The 22,358-nt window shown below is 40.4% G+C and overlaps 2 protein-coding genes across 2 annotated transcripts; one reads left to right on the top strand and one right to left on the bottom strand.

The window, feature by feature from the left end:
• The first annotated feature begins 148 nt into the window (after window positions 1-148).
• On the top strand, window positions 149-9,291 carry slc23a3 (solute carrier family 23 member 3). Its single transcript, XM_057335829.1, has 12 exons — window positions 149-286; window positions 2,300-2,436; window positions 2,547-2,617; window positions 3,824-3,897; window positions 4,159-4,340; window positions 4,562-4,646; window positions 5,531-5,732; window positions 5,917-6,167; window positions 7,748-7,853; window positions 7,937-8,104; window positions 8,856-8,951; window positions 9,029-9,291. The coding sequence occupies exons 1-12, from the start codon at window positions 149-151 to the stop codon at window positions 9,289-9,291; spliced, it is 1,773 nt and encodes a 590-aa protein (XP_057191812.1).
• A 252-nt stretch (window positions 9,292-9,543) lies between these two features.
• On the bottom strand, window positions 9,544-15,681 carry ihha (Indian hedgehog signaling molecule a). Its single transcript, XM_057336203.1, has 3 exons — window positions 14,755-15,681; window positions 12,991-13,252; window positions 9,544-11,211 (listed from the first exon to the last, which is right to left on the bottom strand). The coding sequence occupies exons 1-3, from the start codon at window positions 15,052-15,054 to the stop codon at window positions 10,538-10,540; spliced, it is 1,236 nt and encodes a 411-aa protein (XP_057192186.1). The 5' UTR covers window positions 15,055-15,681; the 3' UTR covers window positions 9,544-10,537.
• Window positions 15,682-22,358: the final 6,677 nt, after the last annotated feature.

Consider the following 22,358-nt stretch of genomic DNA (forward strand, 5'->3'; position numbering starts at 1 on the left):
CCGCATGTTGCATAACATAGTGTCAAAGGCCACCAAAAGACAGAAAGAAAGAGTGAACGGATTGAGCAGATATTGTGAATAAAGACACAGCCAAAATAGCATTTAAAGTCAGACTAAAGAAGAGCTAAGAAACGGGAAGGAGAATACAATGGTAAAGAGTGACGGAAGTAAAAACCTGGCTGCATGTGAAGAGGAACCTTTGGACCCAAACAAAGCTGGAGGAATAAAGAGTCTAGAAGTGGATTTCAGTCCTTCATTGTTGCTGAATATTCCACTTGCACTGCAAGTAAGTTTTATACAAGTTTTATAGTGAACATTTTTGAAGGTTAAAGGTGCACTCAGGAATGCTTCCACAGTTAAAAAGCTGTACTCTTAAAAATCTAAATGAAATCATGTATTAATATAAGATTAAGTATTCAGTCATTGCAATAGCGAAATAAAAATGGATAAAACATTTTTTTTTCTGGGAATACTACTTCATCTCAAAACAGAACTGTTAAACTATGCCTGATGTTGCTCTTGCTACACCGCTAAGTGTCTCTAAAAAATATAGGTGCTACGAAACTTTCTTCACAGCAATTCCACAGAAGAACCCTTTATGTTCCCCAAAGAACCATACCTTTTTATAGTTAAAATAACCTTTTTTGTTTCTTTAAATAATGTTACTTCACTCATTTTTGAAAACCTGGCAAATTCACACAATGACATTCTTTAAAATAATCTAAAACAGAAGGGTAAAATAAAAGGATGCAGATTAAAGCAAGTTTCACTGCTGAGAAAATACACTCTCAGAAAAGGCCCTAATATGTACCCAATATGCACTCTTTAGGTGCAAAAGTGTACTTTTTGAAATGTACCTTTGTGTTGTCTTAGAGCTTAGGATGTTAAGACTAACTTTGCGTTCACACCGCCAACGACACCCAGCGACAAAGCGAGGCGATGTCATTCATTTCAATGTAGAGCCCGTGACATTGGTTGCTTCTCAATTCTTATTTGTGCATCCTCATTTCTTTCTTCCTTTCCTAGCATCTTAGCTCCACCCCTTCAGGATGCAAAGACGCGAGGATTGAGGAATTGAAAGAAGTGAACTGGCATATCCTCGCTCTCTCTAGCGTCACTTCAATGAGTCGTCAATTAATGATGACTGTACACACTGCACTATTTGAGAATTTATACGCGCACTAGGTTTAGTCGATAAAACACTTGTGTATGCTCGATCATGACTCCTCAGAAAGCCTCCTCTCTCCTTGATCCTCACCTCCTCCCGTTGCAATTACAGAATTGAGATGTCCTTAAAGATGGCTGCGCTCGATCGGTTTCCGGGTCATAGGATGGAGGAGCGAGGAAACGATGAGGCATATTGAGGCCCTGTCCCAAATGGCGCACTCCGGTCTTGTGGACCTCCTCCGAGTCCACACTTGGTGACTTCAGGAAATGCAGACCTATAGTGCACTAGGCAAGGGTACGTGGGAGTGCATTTTGAGACAGACTTGAGGTCATCACACTGGAAAGAGCAAGCGGTGCTTTCTAATCACTCTCGCGGTACTTTGTTGTCAATCGCTGATCAGTCTGCGCAGCGCCGCGTGAAGTCCACCACACTTGTCCCATTGTTGTTATTTGGGAGAATTGGGACAGGAGCTGCCTGTTTTTATAGTTCTGTATTTCATATGTTGATATGCCACCTGAGCATTATGCAATAGAAAGTTATGTTTCGCAAGGACTTCTGGGTTGTAAGTTGTGTGGAACCTGCTGCAGTGCTGGCTTCGCCGAAGACCGCATCAAGGGCACAAAGGGGTCGCCGATGAGCACACCTCAGAACGTAAAAATGACAAATGGGACACCCTACGGACTCGTAGACTTGGCGAGTATGCGCAATTTAAGACCACGAGACCACAAGTCCACGTGAAGTGCGCCATATGGGACAGGGCCTGAGAAGCACCCAGTGACCATTGGCGACAGGAAGTGGGCATGTCTAGTGACGTGACAAAATTGAGATTTGCTCAACTTTATGCAAATGATGAACGACTTTTGGGAGCGACAACCAATAGGAGTAGAGCAGCGGAACTCACATCATCCGTCTCTTGTCAGTTACTGCAGAGTTTTTGTCTATAAATTTTACTAGAGCAACCAAAGCTAGGAACGCCTTCTAACGACCTTGTAGCAAGAGACTAGCGACACCTAGCGTAGAGTCGCTGGTGGTGTGAACGCAAAGTAAACCTTTTTGAAACAGGCCAAAGAACAATTGTAGTGGGAAACAAAAGAATACAAATATTTATATTTTTTCTGTGTCTCTGTGCAGCATGTGTTGGTACAGTCCTCTCTCTGTGCATTGGTTGTGGGTTTGCTAATCCATGAAGTAGACAAGGAAAGAGTAGTGGCCCATGTGCTCTTTTATTCAGGTATATCTACACTACTGCAGAGCTGGATTGGGTCACGGTAAGGTTGCTTTTACCTTTCATCATTCTGTTCTTTTCTATTTAAACTGATAAAGTTTTACTTAAGCATTTGGCATCTAAGGATAAAACCAATGTTACTCCGGTCCACAGCTTGCCACTGATCCAGGCTCCATCTCTGGATTTCCTGATCCCTGCCATGACCCTGATTTCTGCTCAGACCGGTAAGAATTAAAGAGATACTATACCCAAAAATACAAATTCTGTCATCATTTACTCATACTCAAGTTGTTCCAAACCTGTATAAATTTCTTTGTTCTGATGAACACAAAGAAATATATTTGGAAAAAGGTTAGCCGCTAGCTGTTCTAGGCCCCCTGACTAAGTTTAAGGCTGGGCCTTGGTCCCTTCACAACCTTCCCTTTGGTCCGTTAATGGAGGGTCCCCTTAAATGCGAGGGCCCTTAGAATCCTCTTCACTTTCACTTGCCTGACCATGACAACATTTCAGATGATGTGTAACAAGATCAACACTCTAGTTAGTCAGGTTATGCCGTCTCATAGTGCAGTTACATGACATTTTAGATTAGTTATAATTCGGCAAATGTTTTTTCCATCTTCAATTATTCGCATTAACCCTATTTCGCAAAAAGAAAAACCACCTCAAGCGAGCATAAAAACTTTTGCGTTTTTATTTTGAAATTTGCCTTTTCCATCACTCGTTTTCGATGTGAAACTTCAAAATGCGCATAAAACCAGGGCGATGGAAACCCGGCTAGTGACTACCATAGGAAAAATGATTGTATCCTTTTTTTGTTCTGTTGAACACAAAATTAGATATTTTGAAGAATGTAAGCAAACAATTCTAGGGCACCTTTGACTGCCATTTAAATTTTTCCTACTATGATAGTCAGAAATACCAGTTGCTATAGAAATGCTAACATTCTTTCTTTGTGTTCAACTGAACAAAGACATTTATTCAGGTTTGGAACAACTTGGAGGGGAGTAATTAATGACAGAATTTTCATTTTTGGGTGGAGTATCGCTTTAAAATGCAGGGAATTGACCATTTTTGAAAGAAAACACTGCATAATAATGCAAAATGTGTATATTCCTCAATATTTAAATACTATTGACTATTGATACTATCACTATACCAGTGGTTCTTTACAACGTCGCAAAAAAAACTTTTTTTGTTCCTCAAAGAACCATTCACTTCAAGAACCACTTCTTTCTTACTTTTTAAGAACCTCTTTCCACCATGAAAAATCTTTTGAGAAACAGAAAGGTTCTTCTGATGTTATAGGTTCTTTATAAAACCGTTGTGACATTGTGAAGCGCCATTTTCTAAGAGTGTAATCTTATATAGACTCAAAAAGAGCCACTTTCGGAGCATTGTATATTGATATTCATCATTGCATCATCTGTTAGGGATTTCTGTAGCCTGCAGGGGGCAGTGTCTCATACCCGAGGAGACTGTGGCCCCAGCACACCCAATAAGAGAGGTAGAGCGCAGTGCTGTCCGTGGTGCTGAACCTTCAGACCACCCCTCCACTATCTCTCACAAACATTCACAGTAGCACACAATCACACCAACTCCAAGTTGTTTGGCATGCTTTAAACATTTATTTGATCATTTTCTCGTTTTAAGGCAAACATTTCTTAATCATCTTAATTTCTGTGTGTGTGTATACATGCAAGTTTGTCTACTGAAGTGTGTTTATTCATACAACACTCTATGTATCTCTATGTGTGTGTGTATGCAGTTGAGAGGGATGACTGTAGTCACAGGTATGGTGCAGTTGGCAGTGGGATTGACTGGTGTGAGTGGGTTTGCACTTGGACGGAGTGGACCTTTAGTTCTGGCCCCGCTACTCTGCATCCTGGGGTTTTCCATCTACAGGAACGCAGCGCTGCTTTGTTCTGACCACTGGGGCATGGCTGCACTGTGAGAAGTCTCTATGCTCATAATATTGTGTTTCTCATATCTTTTTTACTTGTTCACACCTTTCTTTCTCTTTCAAAAATTTTATGTAGTCATTTAGTAGTTTTGCCTAAATATACCACATGCACTCTCTACCTTTTTACTAAATTGTAAATATTATAGAAGACGTGATTCTTTTTGTAAACTTAATAACACAGAGGTAATACAAATCATGTATTTTCCAGGGCAATTGTGCTTCTGGTCATCCTGTCCCAACACCTGCACTCCTTTCTGCGCTTATCTGTGTTTCCGCTCTGCCGGAAGCTCTGTGTGAGTAGACCTGAAATTCGATCAACATTAAAGGATGTGGTTTAATGTATGACATAGTTTGATTTGAGGGCCAGTGCTCCATTAAACAAAGTCTTTACAACTTGAATCATGTTTTATCACCTTTCATTGTGTTACAATAGACCTGCGACGAAAGAAAAGTTTACTTGTACTTTTACTTTTGTGTTTACTTGTACCTTAAGACAGCTTAAGTCATGATTTATGGCATATCCTGTACTAGATTTCTTTTACAGCTTTTAACCTGCAGTACATTAGATTGATGTTTTGCCTGTAAGAAGATTATACCATTGATCTGGGCAAAGTTTCCCAACGAAGATGTGCCTTGTGTTACAGAGATCTTTGGCTAAAATGTTCTTAATTTAATATGAGATTGAATAAGGCTGATCGTAAGCTCATATTGGAATCTTGCTTTTGGGAAATCCTTATTGGTGTTTCACTTCTGACAGTGCCTGACTGTCTAGGTTGGATTTGTGTCCATCTGGGTTTGAGTTAATTTCTTTATGTGTGGGTGATTGTGTATCTGTGCCCTTAGGGATTATACAGACGCCCCCAACAGTATTGAAATTTAAGACTTGTTTTTAAAGACATACATTTTATTGCATGAGATAATATACTGTAACAATAAAGTAAGTTGCCTTTGCAAACAAAAGATGCCAGACCTTTTCTCAGAGCTAACTTTTACTATAGCAATACTGTCATTTTGGTGTGAAGTGTGATGTCAGATCCCTGCATAGGAGCAATAACATTCATAAGTGTCTTAAGTGTCCACATACTTAAGTGGACTCTGCTTTTAAACAGGTTATGTACGTAACTTTCTAGAGTATGTGCATGCTCAATAACAGTTATATTATTTCTGCTCGTTCCAGGTACTTCTGTCGGTGATGTTGACGTGGGGTGTTTGTGCCGCTCTGGTAAAGTGGGGACATGTTCACCTTACCTCTTTTGCCCAGATACTTTCAACGGAGAGAGTTTTAAATGACACCTTTATACGGTCCATGAACACTCTGAACTCATCTAACATTCTCTTTTCTAATCACACTGTACCCTGGCTTGACTTCCCCCTTCCTGGTAGGTTGAAAGATCTCTTTTCCAGTTTTATTTTAAATGAATTAACACTCCTATTTTAATATCCATGCAGTTCCATATTTTAATGTCACATATAAAGCAGCTCTTCAGGATATAAATCCTAAATTGTGTTGTCCATCAAAAAAGTAATATTGTTGTCTGCTGTATTGTCTATGTGTGCTTTCAGCTTCAGCGCTCCCCCTGCTGTCTGGAAAAAACATTGCAGCAGGAGTGGCTGGAGGCCTCTCTGCCAGTGTCAGCTCTACAGCTGTTTATGTGGTAGCAGCTCGGCTCCTGAAGGCTCCTGTGCCCCCAGCACATGCCTGTAACCGGGGCCTGTGTGTGGATGGGTTGGGAAGTGTGCTCACTGGCCTGATGGGGGCGCCAGTAGGTCTGTGCAGCAGTGTGCCTAATGCATGCGTTATTGGCCTCAGCCAGGTAATGCTCTTACACCAGATGCATGACTTGAGTTTGTTAAAATACTCTTTTGCTCATTATTGTAGCATCTTTTCTGTAGTTTCATTATCAAAGTTTTGTTAAAGGCTTTTGGGATATATACTTTCTTTTCTACACTCCCAGAACAAAAGCATAGATTGCTCTTTTAATAGCTCAGGATACATTTGGCAGGGTGTAGCCAGAACTTCTTTTTAGAGGTGGCCAGGTAAGAACCAGTGATTTTATTAGGGTGACCAAAAAAATCCTTACAGACAGAAATTCTTTAACTTCTACTGTAATTTACACCAATTCTTCATTACACATAGTTTGCTGGTCAAAAACATACACAAAGAATTTGCTAGCTATCATTTGCAGTAAGTTAGCATTTTTTATAGAAAATAAACATTGCAGTACCCCAACTTAACTTTCGCGAAAATGTAATTAATGAATGAAATCCAGTTAAACAAGACTGATTTTACTGACCTGATCTTTCTGCTCGCGATGAACTTCAATGGTACACAGACAGTACAATGTCACGAAGCGGTTAGCAGCTGTTCAGCTATAGCGCTCAGACTGTTTGCGTCAGTGCGTCAGCGTATGACATCATATTAACGCGAGAGTAATGTTCTCACGTTATTTTCAGTGCATACGATAAATGATCTGCGCAGCACTCCGTAAACTCCGACACACATCTTAAAACTTCTTCGCACAACAGAGGTGGCCAGATAGGTGGCCATCAATCATTCAGGGGTAGCCGTGGCCACCCATGGCCACCATGTAGCAACGCCCCTGACGTTTGGGGGTAAATTTAGTTATGTTTAGTATCAACTTCAACTATGTCAAATTCCCTCTGAAAATTGACCATGGTTTTCTTATAATAAAAGGGAAGTAACCAATGTATTTTGGCAGATTGATTAATACTGTGTTTGTTTTACCACAGTTTGACTATACAAATATCTTGGTTAAACTATGGTTACTGTAGCAATACCATGGTAATTTTTGTTTACTATACAATAGTTTTACCAGTAAAACACACAAAAAACCCTATGGTAGTTAAACAATTGTAAAGCTCAGATCATTTGGTCTTGAAAAATTTGGATGAGAAACATGTTCAAATTGAAATCAGGTGTTTGACGTTTGCCAATTTGAGACATTTGTGATATATCTTCAGAAACTGTAAAGGCAATAACCAGTAAACACAGAACGTTCTCCCCTAACGTTCTAAGAATGTTCTTTCCAGGTTTAATTTTTGCAACCAGAAAATAACGGTCTTAGAAAGTTTTTAGGTTTTTAAGGTTTATTTCTGTTTTTGTTTATTAAAATTAAATGTTATTTTTATAACAGTAGGGGAACGTTAGTTTTTGTTTCAGAACGTTCTATTTCTGTAAGGAAAACTATCCTGGATAACCAAAAACAAACCTTAAAACGCTCTGGAGGCCAATACTGTTCAGGGAACGTTATGGGAACCAAAAAATTTTAGCTGGGTAAATTGAATGTCTCATGTGTGGTCTATTTAATTCTCACTGCTAAATATATTGATATTAATGAGATGTAATTTGTAATTATTCTTTTTTTTCCTTCAGTCTGGGTCTCGGAGCACAGTGCAGTTAGCCGGTGTGTTTTTGTTAATTTTGGGTGTGTCTCCACAACTAGCTCAGATCCTCTGCTCAGTCCCTCTGGCCGTCCATGGTGATTGTCTTTAATATCTTCTTCTATATCAACTTCGCATGGTTTATTCATTCACATACTGAGTGTTTAATTGCTTCTCTCAGGTGCTGTGCTCAGCGTGACCTACACAATCGCCACAGCAACAGGCATAACTTATTTCCAGCATGCCGACTTGGACTCAGGACGCAACATTTTCAACATCGGCTTTACATTGTTCATGTCATTGGCATTGCCACGCTGGTTTACACTTCACTCGGGGTTTATTCAAACGGGTATGACAGACTAATGTACAGTACTGTAGGCTATAATAGAGATGTAGCCTAATGCAGTGGTTCTCAAACTGGGGGCCCCAAGATGGATCCAGGGGGGCCACAGATTTTAATAATAATAATAATAATACTTCAAATTTTATTTGTAGGCGCCTTTCAAAACACTCAAGGACAACGTAAAATTGAGTTGTAATTATAAAACGAACAGCAGCAATACAACAAACAACAATTATTGACAGTTAAAAATGATCAGGAAAAGCTCATCTAAAACTAAGAGCAGCAATTACAACAAACAACAATTATTGACTCCTAAGAATGATCAGGAAAAGCTAATCTAAACAAATAAGTTTTAAAACGTGATTTGAAAGTGGTCAAACAGTCACTTTCTTTGTTTAGATTGAGGAATAGGAGCGGATCAGCTAAATGCACTATACCCCATGGTGACTAAACAAACAGAAGGTTCCACGAGGGAATTAGATGAAGACGATCTAAGAGTACGTTTTGGGGTGTAGATATGAAGCAAATCAAGAGAGATATGAGGGGGCAAGATTATGTAGAACTTTAAAAGTGAGAAGCAGAATCTTGTACTCTATTCGATATTTAACAGGATCTTTTAATATAACAATTACATTAAGAACGTGTCCTGTGTGAAAGGCCTAAATGTATTTTTTTACTATTTTTGCACTTATTATTTAGTCTACATTCATTTGGACAGAAATGCATTTGTTGACCCTTAACTTCATCTCGTGTTCAGGTTCACCCAGTGTCGATGTTCTTCTTCAGTCTCTTTTGACGTTACCCGTTTTCTTTGTTGGGGTTTTGGCTTTTTTTCTAGAGCACACCGTTTCAGGTAAGACAACAGAGTAATACACTGAACACAAAAAAATAAAGCTCTGTTTAATGCATATCATTTTGGGAATTTACTAGGAACTCTGTCTGAGAGGGGCCTTGTCCGGCGTCAAGGCACAAGTACGATTCAGTCACTGGCTGACCAGCAGCAAGGATACAGCCATAGCCCAGACTCAGTGTATGACCCACCTCCCCTATTCATAAATCTACTGGAGCTGCGTGGACTTAGAACTGTGCCCTTCTGTGCCTGCAGAACCCCAAATGTTGAAGTAGTGACTGTAACTGTACCTGAGATGTCTAACTTATTAGGTGAAAGAGATGCCGGTGTTAGTAGCACTTGAATGTTTGCACATTACAGTAGTCTTTTGTATTTCAATATTCAAAATGTATTTAAATTTCTGGTTTGGTTAGTTTGTTTTGTGTTTATGACTGATCTGATATCTGTTGGCACAGAATTTTACCAAGAAACTATTCAAAAGAAACATAAACTATGCCCAAATAAAGACAAAGACACGTATTTCCATAATCTTTAATTCTGAAAAATAGATCTTTAAATAGTTTTACAAATATTATATAATTTCTGACATCTTTAAGTAAAATGTAAATAATGCCACAAAACAGATAAATACAGTAAATTGTACGGGAAATTGAGTATTACTGCATAAAGCACACATAAGGCCTACATAAACTGGCATAAACTCTGATGCATATAACATTGCTACACATTGCACTGAGTTAACGTAATGTTTCTAATAAACCTTCATAAAAGTGTACTCAAACCCTTATGTATGCTAGATGGAGAAATACAGTGTAAAGTGTGACCATTAAATAGCTGATTAAGTTGGGAAAGACACTTATCTTTTCAGTGAAAAACGTAACTGACCATACAAATGCAAACAAAACGGTTATGACCTGAGAGCACAGCAGGTTTCTATGCAGTATAAGACATTTTCCTGATGTTTTGCCCATGCTCGCTCTACAGCTGTGAAGTTTCTGTGGGTGTGTTTGTGTACCTTCCAATCTCATTTCTTTTTGAAAAGGACTTCCTTATCCATCTCAAACCTCAACCTTATCAGGCGGGGTTGGCCTGATGTCCGGTGGTTCACTGCTTACCTGAGTATGAGCATTTTTAGTTTACCTGTTTTTAATGATTATAATGATATGTTTAGTGAACATGTAGAAGAGACACAGACGGACATACTGTATATGAGTAAGCGTGTGCGTGTCTGTATATGTGAGAATGTTCCAGTGTAGGCAGTATAGAAAACCCATTTAAACAAGTGTTAAATATTTCTTTACACATGAGTTAAAGGAATCCGTTCATGTCCACTTTCTCAAACGAGAGTCGACACACAGAATCATGGCATCCTTTTTAGTCTCTTGACAGAATCCATTTTGCTCATGCACGATTCTGTTTTTCAAACCTTCTCCCTTACTTCCTTCTCTCCATTAACTTCCTTTCTGCATCATTTAACCTCGTCTCTTCTTTTCCTGTTTCCTACTTGTAGACAATTCATCCGAATTCGTTCAATTCCTCCCCATTTATTTACCAAACGCTTCTGTTCATTTCTCATTTCCTCCTCGCATTCATCTGTCATTGTCCGTCATGCTCCAGGGGTGAAAATGTGTTGGGTCCAGCACATGAGTCCCAACCCAGTGCAGCAGTGAGGAATACCAATGTATCCCCACAGCCTGATGTCCAACTGGCCCGCCCCAGTTATAAAGTACCCTGAGTGGGCCAAACGCCCAATGAGCAAGCCCGTGCTGGTCCACGGCTGCGTAGCAGGAGGAAACGATGCCATTGACCACCACTGTGCCGTGGCGGGTAAGCGGAGCAAAAACGCCCCTGTCCTCCTGGATCTGGATCTTAGTGACCCGGGACAGTTGTCCCTGCTGTTCTCGTGTGGACACCACACACTGACCTAGCCGCACGTCACTGGCATATACGGATCGCAGCTCTCCGCTCACAACAGACCCTGAGCAGTTCCCCACGGACACAAACAGGAGATGGGCTGAGGTCAAGCTCAGTGTGGCACCGGAGTCTGTTTGGATGCTGTAGAACTGCTTCCGGACGGTATGATCTCGGTCCAGGAAGGCGATGACTTCACTGTAGAGGAGCGGTCCGGTGCCGTCGCTCTCTGAAGATGCGAGAACTTTCTCTCCAGGTTGTAAGCTCTCCATGGTCTTCAAGGTACCGCCCTCAACTGTGACATACGCCGATGCAGGAAAACAGCCTCCGGTTTTAGCAGCCACAGAGTGATCTGAGGAAATCAAAGAATGAGAGAGAACAACATCCAATTACAACCAATGTTCTTTTTTGTGACTTCTCTACATGAAAATGTGCCTATAACAATTTCAAAAACCACATGGTTAGTTCATACTGTATGTAGTGGTTTGTCTACTAAAGTTCAGGTTTGGATTTTTCAAACAAACATGGCACAATGCCTTCCCTAGATTAATCTTCAAACGTCTTTAAATTCTTTCAGAGACTATGAACATGACTCAACGCACACACACCCGAGTACACAAACCCACTCCTGCTCTCCTTGTAAACACATAAAAATCCAATCAAACTCCAAGTCACAGTGGCAAAACAACCCGCCGTGCACAGGCAAACATTTCAAACGCCATCCTTCAAGCTAATTAGTTTTCTCTTTTCACACGACTCCAGTCAGCAGGTAAAAATGCAATAAAAGCTAATAAATAACCGCTTGATTCAATCTCAGCTCTCCACGTCTCCTGTCCAACAGAAGTGACTGAGGTCAGAAGTTGTCAGCACGCTTAAGAAACAGGAATGAGTCTTAAGTCTCCGTTGAGTCCTGCACAAATATTTGGGAAAGGTAAGTACCAAGGCCGGGTGATAAGACTGTGATAAGACATCTGAGAAAGGCAACAACAGAATTGCCATCTGGAAAACAAAGAAGCTGGTTAATCATCTCAGAGAACTTTAGCAGTCCTGCTACTTAAGCCACATTCCCTCTTGCATACACACCCACAAAAGTTCATAAAGAGAAAAATGCTCTGATACTCGCATCACAACTAGAAAGACTTTCTCACTACATTCTTGTTTAAAGCAAATAGATTTGTTTTATGCAGCTCTACTGTCACAAGCTCCACCAAAGGTATTCATTCAAACCGTGATTACAAATATTAAAAGAAGTGTGGTGAGGGGACAAATATCTTGGTTTCGACCAAAGTGACACACTGCGGATCCTTGTATCAATCTGATAGTTGCACATACATTCCATTTATACTGAATCCAAGTGTTTGAAATCGGGAAATAACCGCTCAGCCAGATAAAGAACACACCTATAGGACTTTGATAAAGCAAAGGCAGACAACGGGTCTTGCTTGTGTTTGCACGCTCTATCAGACAGATAACACAAGTGCCTCACAAATGTCCACACAGAAGTCCCATTCCCCACTAGCAGTGGTGAAATACTCCACAGACAAAAACTGACGCATTACGGTCACAAACATTGGATTATGGTCCACACTGGCCAGCAAAATAAATGTGTGTTTCTGCACATGCAAGGTAATAGATGTTAAAAAAAACAACATTAATACATTTATAGAGGAAGCACAGAAGGTCAGAGGAAACGATAGACGACTCTTGTCTAAAGGTTGCACTTTTACTTGCTGCTTGTCTGGCCAATAATGTGGTCTCTGGTGACTCAGGTAGAAGCAGGTGTTTAAGGTTTAATGATGTGGTCGGTTACCTTTTTGTTACCTTCATCCCAGGTCTACCACTTACCTCACCCAAACTAATGAGAACTGACCACATTCACCACAACAGGACACACCTGATCTAATTGCACTTTGTATGCATATCTACCTTACAGCCTAGATGTTCCTTAGTTGTGACACCATATAGATGAAATGAGGCCTAAGTTCTGGAAACTGAAAAAAACTGGACAATTTTTAACCAGAACCATAAACCTCATTCAACAAAAATGTATATTTATTTGGTTATCCTGATAGCCTAGTTTTGACCCTATAAAGCTCAATAACGCACAATTGATAATGTGAGATTTTTCTACCTGATTTCACACTGCAGTGGACGTGAGCTTTGGACTCATAGTAGACCCAATCAAAACCGGCCTCCACCGCTAGACGTGCCAACATGCCGTATTTATTACGGTCGCGATCCGAGGTGGTGATATCGACGGCTCTGCCCTCGTAGTGCAGTGAATCTTCAAAGTGATGACCATCTTCATCCCAGCCCTCAGTCACTCTGAGCTTCACGCCGGGCCACATGTTCATCACAGAGATAGCCAGAGCATTCAGCTTATCTTTACAGCGCTGTGAATGCAACACGGAGAGAGGTTTAAACCTGGGTTACGTGGAACACCGTGATGACCCTTCATTGAGTTTCGCAAGAACTAGCCACAACATTCTAAAGTTATAACTCCAAAGGGCTTAACAGGTTACAGAAAACAACATACCAAAGGTGCAGTGAACTATAATTGTGGTATAAAAATAAAGCAGATTAAAAGTGTTACTTTGAAGGGCAAAGATCAATCTAAAAGTGAGTTAAAGTGTAGGACAGTAGTACCATAAACATTATACAAAATAAAAGTAATTTTAAAAAATCATCTCTAAATGTTTTGACTACATAAAAGATATATATTTGAGATATTTTTACTGAACTATTACTGTGTTTCCCCAGTTTTGTTTTGACTAACAATTAATACGTTTGCTTTTCTTAAAAAAAAACAAAAAAAATATTTCTAAATTAACAAAATGAGCAGTTCTGCTATCCTTTTCCGCCTTTCTTACAAACATGTCATTGTCAGTGTTAGTTTATAATCCAGGCACCTCTCTTGTATGCATAGTTTGTTTTCAGAAGCGCCCACGTAAAACATTACATAATATGACCAAATTATTGAATTATGAGGAGAACTGACTGATGCTTCAACCCACAAATACAGGCCGAGTTATATTTACCTTCCCACAGGTATTTTTCTTTGACCAAGGTACAAAATGTGTCCAACATGTTGAGAGTGATTCACTTTTAACCTAACCGCATTCACCACCCTTTAAAAATACACAGGACATTTTTTTCTATTAACAGCAAATTCAAACTTTAACATGGAAAGACGAGCACATTGCCAAAGCAGAGTACACATAAACAACCAAATTTGTTTACATAAGATATTTTTCTGCGTTGATTAAACTGTATTTTATATTTGTTTAGTTTTGACATTAAGTACTTTGTTTATTTTACGGTGTAGCGCAAGTAAAGCTTATAGATGATGACATTTTATCCATGAACGACCTCATTTCTTTAGTATAAGCCTGTAACGAATAGGAAACACCTGCTTTCATTCTTTGGCGTTAAAGTGTCCGATAAACTACGCACCTTAACGATTCTTTTGTATTATTATTATTTATTTATTTTTTAGTGCAAATTAACTAGTGTTGTTAAGCCATTACTAGTGTCAAGCCATTGCGTTAAGTGAAATATTCGAACATTATTTTAAAGATCTTAAAGTAGAGGAAAATTAGATTGGCAAAGCATGCAGACGCAATAACATTATTTGAAAGGTTTCAGATTTAACTCGGAATATGACAGCTGTGTTAACGTTAGCTTTTGCGAGTGGCGCCCAATCGCAATTTACAAAACAAACCGCTGTCAGCAATCAATTCCTCTGAAAGCTGCGAAGATCGATGAGGACCGAGCAAAGGGCGAACTGGTGCGCAACAGGTCTAATGCGCTCGCAATCGAATCAAAGCCACTGAGTGTCTTTCTAATGGGCAGATAATTGAATTCATTCCCCTTGCATTATCCAAGTGTTGCTCACCTGCGTCATGAGTCGATCCGCACCTGTGTTCTCCTCATCTTTGAAGATGATATCGGGGTTGTAGTTCGGCGTCAGCTCTTTAAAGCGCTCAGAGTTCCTTGTTATCTTGCCCTCGTGTCTGCCGCTGGCTCCCAGTGTCTTTTCGGCTACTTGCGGACTAAACTGCTTGTAATTAAGGGGTGTCAGTTTCTGCGGAGGCCGCCTTTTCCCATATCCTCTCCCCGGCCCACAACCCTCGTTAACAGGTGCGAAAATCAGGGCGCAGCCGATGAGGAACCCAAACACCACGGGGAGACGCATTCCACCCCAACGCGCCGGGCACTCACACGGAGTGGTACGGTGGCACAGCTCGCCGATGAATACGAGACTACCCCCAGTAGGTCCTTATTCCCCCCCACGGGGTAAAAGATGGGGGGTGGAGGACGAAATGTCTACTTCTTTATCGCCCTTATCCTCGTCATCGTCAGTGCGTAAAAGTTAAGTCGCTTTACGCAGAGGCTGTCACGGAGAGATGGCGAAAAGATCCAGTGATACCAAGTGTTCAGTGCCCACACAATGCGAAACGTCGGTCTCTCGAGAAAAACACCGAAATGAGAATGAGCAGGCAAGTCCATTTATTTATCTAACAGGAGAGAGAGAGATACGGTGGGACTCCGACGCAACCTAGGACAACTGTCAGAGAGACTGCTGCTGTCTTTGAATGAGCTCCCTTGGCGAACGTCTTCCACTTGAATCGGGAATTAAAGTGATCTGAGTCGCCGGCGCAAATAAGACCGCACCCTGCCAGTTTTTTGCCCCTCTCGATCCCTGCCTGCCACTCCTCCCCACGGGTCACATTGGGTGCGTCGTATACCCACCGGCTCTCTTTAGCTTCACAGCGCCTGACTGGGCAAACACAAATCTCAGGAACGAACTGTGGACTCAGGCGCTCCCATTCATAGATCCACAAATAGCGCGCGAGAGAAGGAGCCTGGCTACTCCTCAAACAAACGTGAGCGCGTGCTGCCCTCCCCTCCTCTCTGTTCATCACATTAATACGCTTAAGGAAACGCACTGATCTGAATGGTTTAATTCTGATTCACAAGTTGTTTGTATGTTGTAGGCCTTTCAGTTTCGTGTAACAATGTGGCTTATGTAAATGCGTTATAGTCTGCGTCTACAAATAACATTGTAAAAGCTCAACAAAAGACCCAAAATCCTGCTCTTGACTGCAGCTGCTCTTCAATTTAAAACCTAAATATTTATATTTGCCTGATATATCGGTTCCATGCCCATCTTGCCCAACAGCTCTCACGTGTGTCATCTATGAACAGATAGAGCTCCAGTGTGTGGTGGTCTGAGTTAAAGTATGAGGGCTTCAACTGTTCTAATTGCAGATGAAGCTGGTAAAGAGTCAGTCTATTCTCCAGAACTGAGAGAAGACGTTCCACCCCACAAGTGATGACTGTGTGGATGTAGCCAGCGGTCAGCACTTTAAGAACAGATATATCCATGAACTCAAAGTCTGTTCACGTTCTCTTCAAACGAGGGAAAGGAAACAGACCCAAGTCTTCCAAATTAGCTCTGCAAATATTTGCCGGAAAGGGGCTAGTGGTTTTGTGCCCATTTCAAAAGCAAATTTAACAGACGTGGTGTTTGGTGTTGATTTATTTGTTTTTATTATTTACATCTGTAAATATCAAAGTATTTTAGTTCTGGTTGGTGTGTCCTCATTTGGAACAGAGAGTTGAAGAGAGTAATTGAGACACTAAACACTACTGTCACTCTTGTACTCTCACCATCAGCATTTGTTAATTTGGTCCCCTTTATATCTAAAGGCGTGTGTGAAATGGTACGTCAGTTACTGAACATTTTACCTAATACCTTCATTTTAGCTGTTCAGTTCCTTCAGTTTGTTCTTCTATTCTGTTCAATTATTGTTAAATCATTAGTTCTTCCTCCAAATGTAAATTTATTGACATTATTAAAAATGAAATGACTTCAAATGCATATGATAAAATCTAGCTAAAACACTTAATAAAGTATTAGCTCAGATAGCAAATTGTTATCTTAATCGTATTTGCACGGGAAAAGCACATCACACACTGTCAGAAAAAAATACAAAGTTACAAAGTACCTTTCACTGTGGCTGGGATGGTACCCTAAAAGGAAAGGTTCATCCAAAAATGAAAATTCTGTCTTCATTTACTCACCCTCCAGTTTTTTCAAACCTGTATAAATGTATTTGTTCCAATGAACACAGAGAAAGAGATTTGGAAGAATGCTTGTAACCAAACAGTTGTTCATCACGTTTGTTAGGGGTACAAAACATTTAACTGTACCTCTAAAGCTACAGAAGCTACTTTATTTTTTAAACAAACTGTTATTTTTTGCAACAATGAGATAAATGGCAACAACATGTATAAGTTACATTGCATTATGTTTTGTGTAGTGAATTAAATCATTGAAAAACATTTTTATTTTATTTTTGTACCAGATGTATACATTTACAAAACCTTTCATCCCATGTCATTTGAATGTTTTTTTGTATTGTTGTGCCATAAGATGATAAATGGTAATATTAATAGACATTCGAGTTTTTTTGTACTTTTTTCTATAAACACTCCTGGTACTGTGTTAACTTAACTGTGTTGATCTTTATTGTTTAATTATACGTGTAAGTTGAGAATCACTGGACTCGTGCACCTCACTTTTCAAGGGTCACTTCTACATAAATTGACTCCTCCCTACTCTTAACATGACTTAAATTCTAAAGATAATCTTAAAATATGCACACCGTATGCTACAAACTTAAAAAAAAAAACGCACAAAATAACCCCCCCTTAATCCTACTGGACAGGTGATGTTCCCACTAACTGATCACACTAAGAGGATGAATGTTTTTGACTGTAAGTCCACGAGCCCTCTGAGAAGCAGGTACTTGAAAGCAACACCAGCATGCACGAATGGAATGTAAGGATGATCTTATTTTGAAACTTTCGCATCTTGATGTGGAGAAACAATTACAGAGCGTGCGGATCCCACGGAGCATGTCCTCTTCCCTTTGATGGACGTAAATAAAGCCATGGCTGCTAGCGGGCCTGCCTATTGAACTTGGCTGTTGACAATGCTTCAGAAGTGGTCGGATCCAGTCAGAAATCCCTTCTGCCCTCAAGAAAAGAGCCCACGTCCTTCAAGGCATCACTGGGGCGGCTGTTCCCCGTCAGCCGGGTGATGGCAGTGGTTCAGACGCCAGCCCAGGCTCTTTTAGCGTGAGTCCATTGATGTAGCGGAGTTATTAATTTGCCCTGTGAAATAAGAGGACACCAGGGCCAAAACAGAGAGAGATGGGTGCCTTTCAAATAATGCCAGCCAGTGAGTCTTTCATCTGCTGTCAGTGGGGTGAGCGAACCGGGTATGCTGGGTTCTCACATGGGCACCAGGGCTACCCACGGAACTAACCAACAAAGGGTGTGCAGGAGGGAAACAGCGAGAGCGAGTACAGAGGGGAAGGAGGAGAGAAAGAGAGAGATGGCAAATTGGTGTTTCTCCACTATTAACTGGTAAACAACTCTGTTTTTAGTTGTTTTCGTCCTTTGGAATGGCGTTCTTGTGGACTGCGGTGGGATTCGGTGTTCTCCGCCGCTCTTTCACTCCCCTCAAGGTAGTGGCGGCTTTTTTCCTTCACCACTTCCTGCTGTCCCTAACAACCTCAGGGTATGATAATATAATGCGATACTTCCTTTATTGGTAGCCTAAGTTACATTTTTCATTCTGTTGCGCTTTCCGTTTCCTCCTTTTCTCGAGGGGCACCTGAATCCCAACCTCTCACCGAGCACACGGGAGGTTTAGGTCCGATGTGAAGTCTCTGGAGGCCACTAAGTACAAGTTTTGACTGGAACAGAGAGAGGAGATGTCATTGAATTCATGCATGCATGGCACTGCACAGCGTCAGTGACCGATTACTCTGTTTCTCCACATGCAGCTGAGCACGAGGAGCGGTCGGGGCAGTCATAGTTGGAGCGAGCAGGGAAAAAATAATACCAGAGATGTATAAAAGCAGAGGCTAAAAGCAGCCTGAGCTAGCCGCCTGCTAAAAAAACAAAGCACTGCCCAGGGGACGAGCACAGGGTCGGTCAGCGTGGACTGGACTCGCCACAGCCGCGTCTCCACACGTTAGTCCTCCTGCCAAATGGCTGTAATTGAGGCCTAAAGTCAAGAGCCCTGAATAACTCAATGCATCAATGGCAGTCTACGGGACCTCCCCCCTGTATGTTTCTCTGTACCTTCTTAACCTAAACCTAACCATTTTTTCATCAACAACATGAAACCTTTCACACTTCCACATGCGAAACTGACCTATACTCTTAATGACATAAATGGTAACAGTTCGAGATGAACAGTGGGTCGTGTTTCAATTTTTAGCGTTGGTTACTAGAGGAACGTTTTTGTTAACTTCTGTTTTGTTAACTTTCTTTGTGCTTGGGATTAAGGAATGTTTGATACTTAGGCGATGCAGCACGTTTTGAAGTCTAATTCGGTATCGCTCAAATTCGACGCAAGATGTGGAGTTTCATAGGGATTATGATAATTATACGAATGATTATTATTATATGATGTTTGCGTAGGCGATATTTGTGGAGGGATCCACACTAATGGCAGCGTGGAAGACGAAGTAGGGCACATGCTGCACATTTCTGCCTGTTTATTGGTCCTGCTGGGTTCTCCTCTCCAGCTTCAGAGGCCTGGGCTGCTTTTTTCCTGCACGCATGCCACAGCTGTGGTCACTGTGGTGATGTTTCACTGCTCAGAATGGATTCACCAGCTCAAAAACGTTCTTATTATATTTATATTTTACTATACCGCTGGTGCTCCTGCCAGTTGTGTACTGGCTAACAGCCTGTTTCCTTTAAATAGGCTGTGACAATATGATTAAACAGTTAAAACTTAGGTAAACATCAACATGCATTGCCCAGTATTGACATAAAGGCCACAAGCAAACAATGCCGGATGCTTTCGGGCCTCGGTTTGTGCTGACAGGCAACTGAACAGAGGAACGGCAAGACAAGAAGACAGAAAAGTCTCCGAAAAGCGAGTGAGATAATAAAGGGTTATAGCTCTCCCAAAAATGACAAGTCTGTCGTCATTTGTTATGATTTTCTTTCTTAGGAAAAGAATGAGAATGTTCTTTTTTCTGAACAATAAAAGTGAATGGAGACGGAGGATGTCAGTCACTAACATCCAGCCCAACATTATCTTTTGTGTTCCGTGTAAGAATGAACCGGTTTGAAGCAACATGAGGTTGGCTTGACAGTAAATGATGACAGCAGTTTTATTCTTAGACGAACTGTTCCTTTAAACTGCAAATTATGAGTGAGACTGTCAAGCAGTTTAGTTAAATGGATCAACTGAAAATATGTCCCGAAAGGCAGAGCAACATTTTAAACAGTTTTGTAAAATACAGGAGGCATAAAGAAAGAAATAATGAAAGGCAGGTGAGAGAAGGAGATGATTGCGCAATCGCGACGAAAGCGGGAACTGTAGAGGAAAAGACGGAACAGATCCTGCGTGTCCATGTTGTACGGGTTTGTCTCGTGATCTTCTGCGGGATGCCGCTGTCACCCCGGCTGTGGCGAGTTGCTGTGGTGCTGCTGCTAGCTTCAAAGACTGCAGGCCCGCCCGCAGCCCTAATTACAGGCTGTTTGCTTGGAGCTGGGGACAGGCTAGCGGAAAGTGTGCGCAAGTGCACACACTGCCCTTCAGTGGCAGCGAGCTGACGCGATGAAGGGAGAGACAGCATCCTACCATCCTATCCCACAATACTTTCTCTCTTTACCAGTATATGGTCCATGGCCCAGGCCTAGGAGGAGGCAGTTCTCGGCCCCCTGATTGTATATTTCTCTGGGTTTAAGCTGCAATTCGTAACATTTTGGGTTAAAAATAAGCAAATAGTTATTGAGCAACTATAAAAAAATAATCTCCTTAATTTACTTTAGGCTTAAAGTGATGATTTATAATTTGAGCTCAGCTGTCAGGTACTTCCGCCCATGTAAAGATAAGTATATGCAAAGTAACCAGCAATTTTATGTTTCAAACAAAGATGGCAATATAGAGGCAAAAGTTGGTGGATGGCCAATTTATGTGTTGATGACATGAGAATTCACCTTCACTTTATTTATTTATCTATAAAGCCAACCAATCTTTTTAAAGTTGATGTGTGTAATTTTTGGAGGATCTATTGACAGAAATGCAATATAATATACATAACTATGTCTTCAGAAGTGTATAAAGACCTTGAAGCGTCTTTGAATGAGCTATTTCTATCTACATACACCGCATGCACCATGTTGTTTCTACAGTACCCTTAATGGACAAACTGTATGGAGCGAAAATTGTGCCTAAACTTAACAAACAAATCCAGCGTTTTGCAAACAAATGCAACCTTTCAAGCAAAAGAGATAAACTCTGAAACAAACAGAAAGCATTTTACAAATACATAATGCAATTCGAGAGAAAATGCACCATATAAATATACTGTGTTTAAGTCTCACATTTTTATGAGATTCTCTGAGCTTGATTTTCTCACAAATGTTAACGTGCAGATTTTCTCACAAATGTTACCGTGCAGATTCACAAATGTGACCGTACAGATTTTCTCACAAATGTTACCGTGCAGATTCACAAATGTTAACGTGCAGATTTTCTCAGTTATGCAACTTCTCCCAAAACAGCAGATAGTTCAATTGTTTGACTTAGATTTATATTACAGTTTTTTTGTGCTGGTTTATTTTATTGCAAAAATTGCCCAATAGCCCAAAAAATAGCAGCATTCATTTTAAACCTAAATAGGCTAATGGCAACCAAACAATGTAGACGACTGACTGAAACAACTGCCACGACGACTTATTTGCTTTTTCATCTTTTATAACCTAGAAAACTCTCTACTTTAATGCCATAGTGTTTAGACATAATGTTAAATACTTTTTATCTATGAGTTGCTATGGATAAAAGTCAAACATATGTATCAATGCAACTTTCATGCAGAAAAATTACTAAAAACTGAGTCGCATCTCAGAAAGAGTGCAAAATACTAAAATCTTCCAAAAAATTGACATATATAAACCAGGCCCAGTTCCTTCCAGGTGCAGAAGGGTGGACTAGCAGATATCCTGGGTGGGAATATACCCCAACCACACAGACAGTATAGCTGCAGACAAAATTAAGAGTCCATTTCAAAAGTATTTTCCTTTTTTTCTGATAAGAATGTGTTTTGGTAAAATGATCATTTCTGTTTATTTCTGTGAACTTCTGACAACATTTCTCCCAAATTTCATATAATTTATTTTTATTTATTTGGAGAAAATGAACTGGAGAAAACAGGTCAAAACAACAGAAAAGATGATCTGTATTTTTAAAACAGAAACACCGCAAAAAACAAGTTCATATTTAGTTTCAAGCAACACAAAACTAATGTTTGTACACGTTAGAAAAAGTAAAAAAAAAGAGTTTTATGAAATAACCCAGATTTTTTAAAATTAGTTTATTATCATGCTCTCAGTCACTCTTGAGGTTTGCTTTTGTTGGAATTCAACAAACACTGCAGTATATGACTGCAATACATGCAG

The sequence above is a fragment of the Triplophysa rosa genome, linkage group LG6 (genome assembly GCF_024868665.1).
Source record: "Triplophysa rosa linkage group LG6, Trosa_1v2, whole genome shotgun sequence".
Taxonomy (NCBI): domain Eukaryota; kingdom Metazoa; phylum Chordata; class Actinopteri; order Cypriniformes; family Nemacheilidae; genus Triplophysa; species Triplophysa rosa.

Excerpts from the sequence above, each read along its gene's own strand:
- slc23a3 (XM_057335829.1), top strand. The coding sequence starts at position 149 with ATGGTAAAGAGTGACGGAAGTAAAAACCTGGCTGCATGTGAAGAGGAA. Across the intron at positions 2,618-3,823 it reads CCTGATTTCTGCTCAGACCG|GGATTTCTGTAGCCTGCAGG; the intron begins GTAAGAATTAAA and ends ATCATCTGTTAG. Across the intron at positions 4,341-4,561 it reads CACTGGGGCATGGCTGCACT|GGCAATTGTGCTTCTGGTCA; the intron begins GTGAGAAGTCTC and ends TGTATTTTCCAG.
- ihha (XM_057336203.1), bottom strand. The coding sequence starts at position 15,054 with ATGCGTCTCCCCGTGGTGTTTGGGTTCCTCATCGGCTGCGCCCTGATT. Across the intron at positions 13,253-14,754 it reads CGGATCGACTCATGACGCAG|CGCTGTAAAGATAAGCTGAA; the intron begins GTGAGCAACACT and ends TTGCATTCACAG. Across the intron at positions 11,212-12,990 it reads CCACTGCAGTGTGAAATCAG|ATCACTCTGTGGCTGCTAAA; the intron begins GTAGAAAAATCT and ends TGATTTCCTCAG.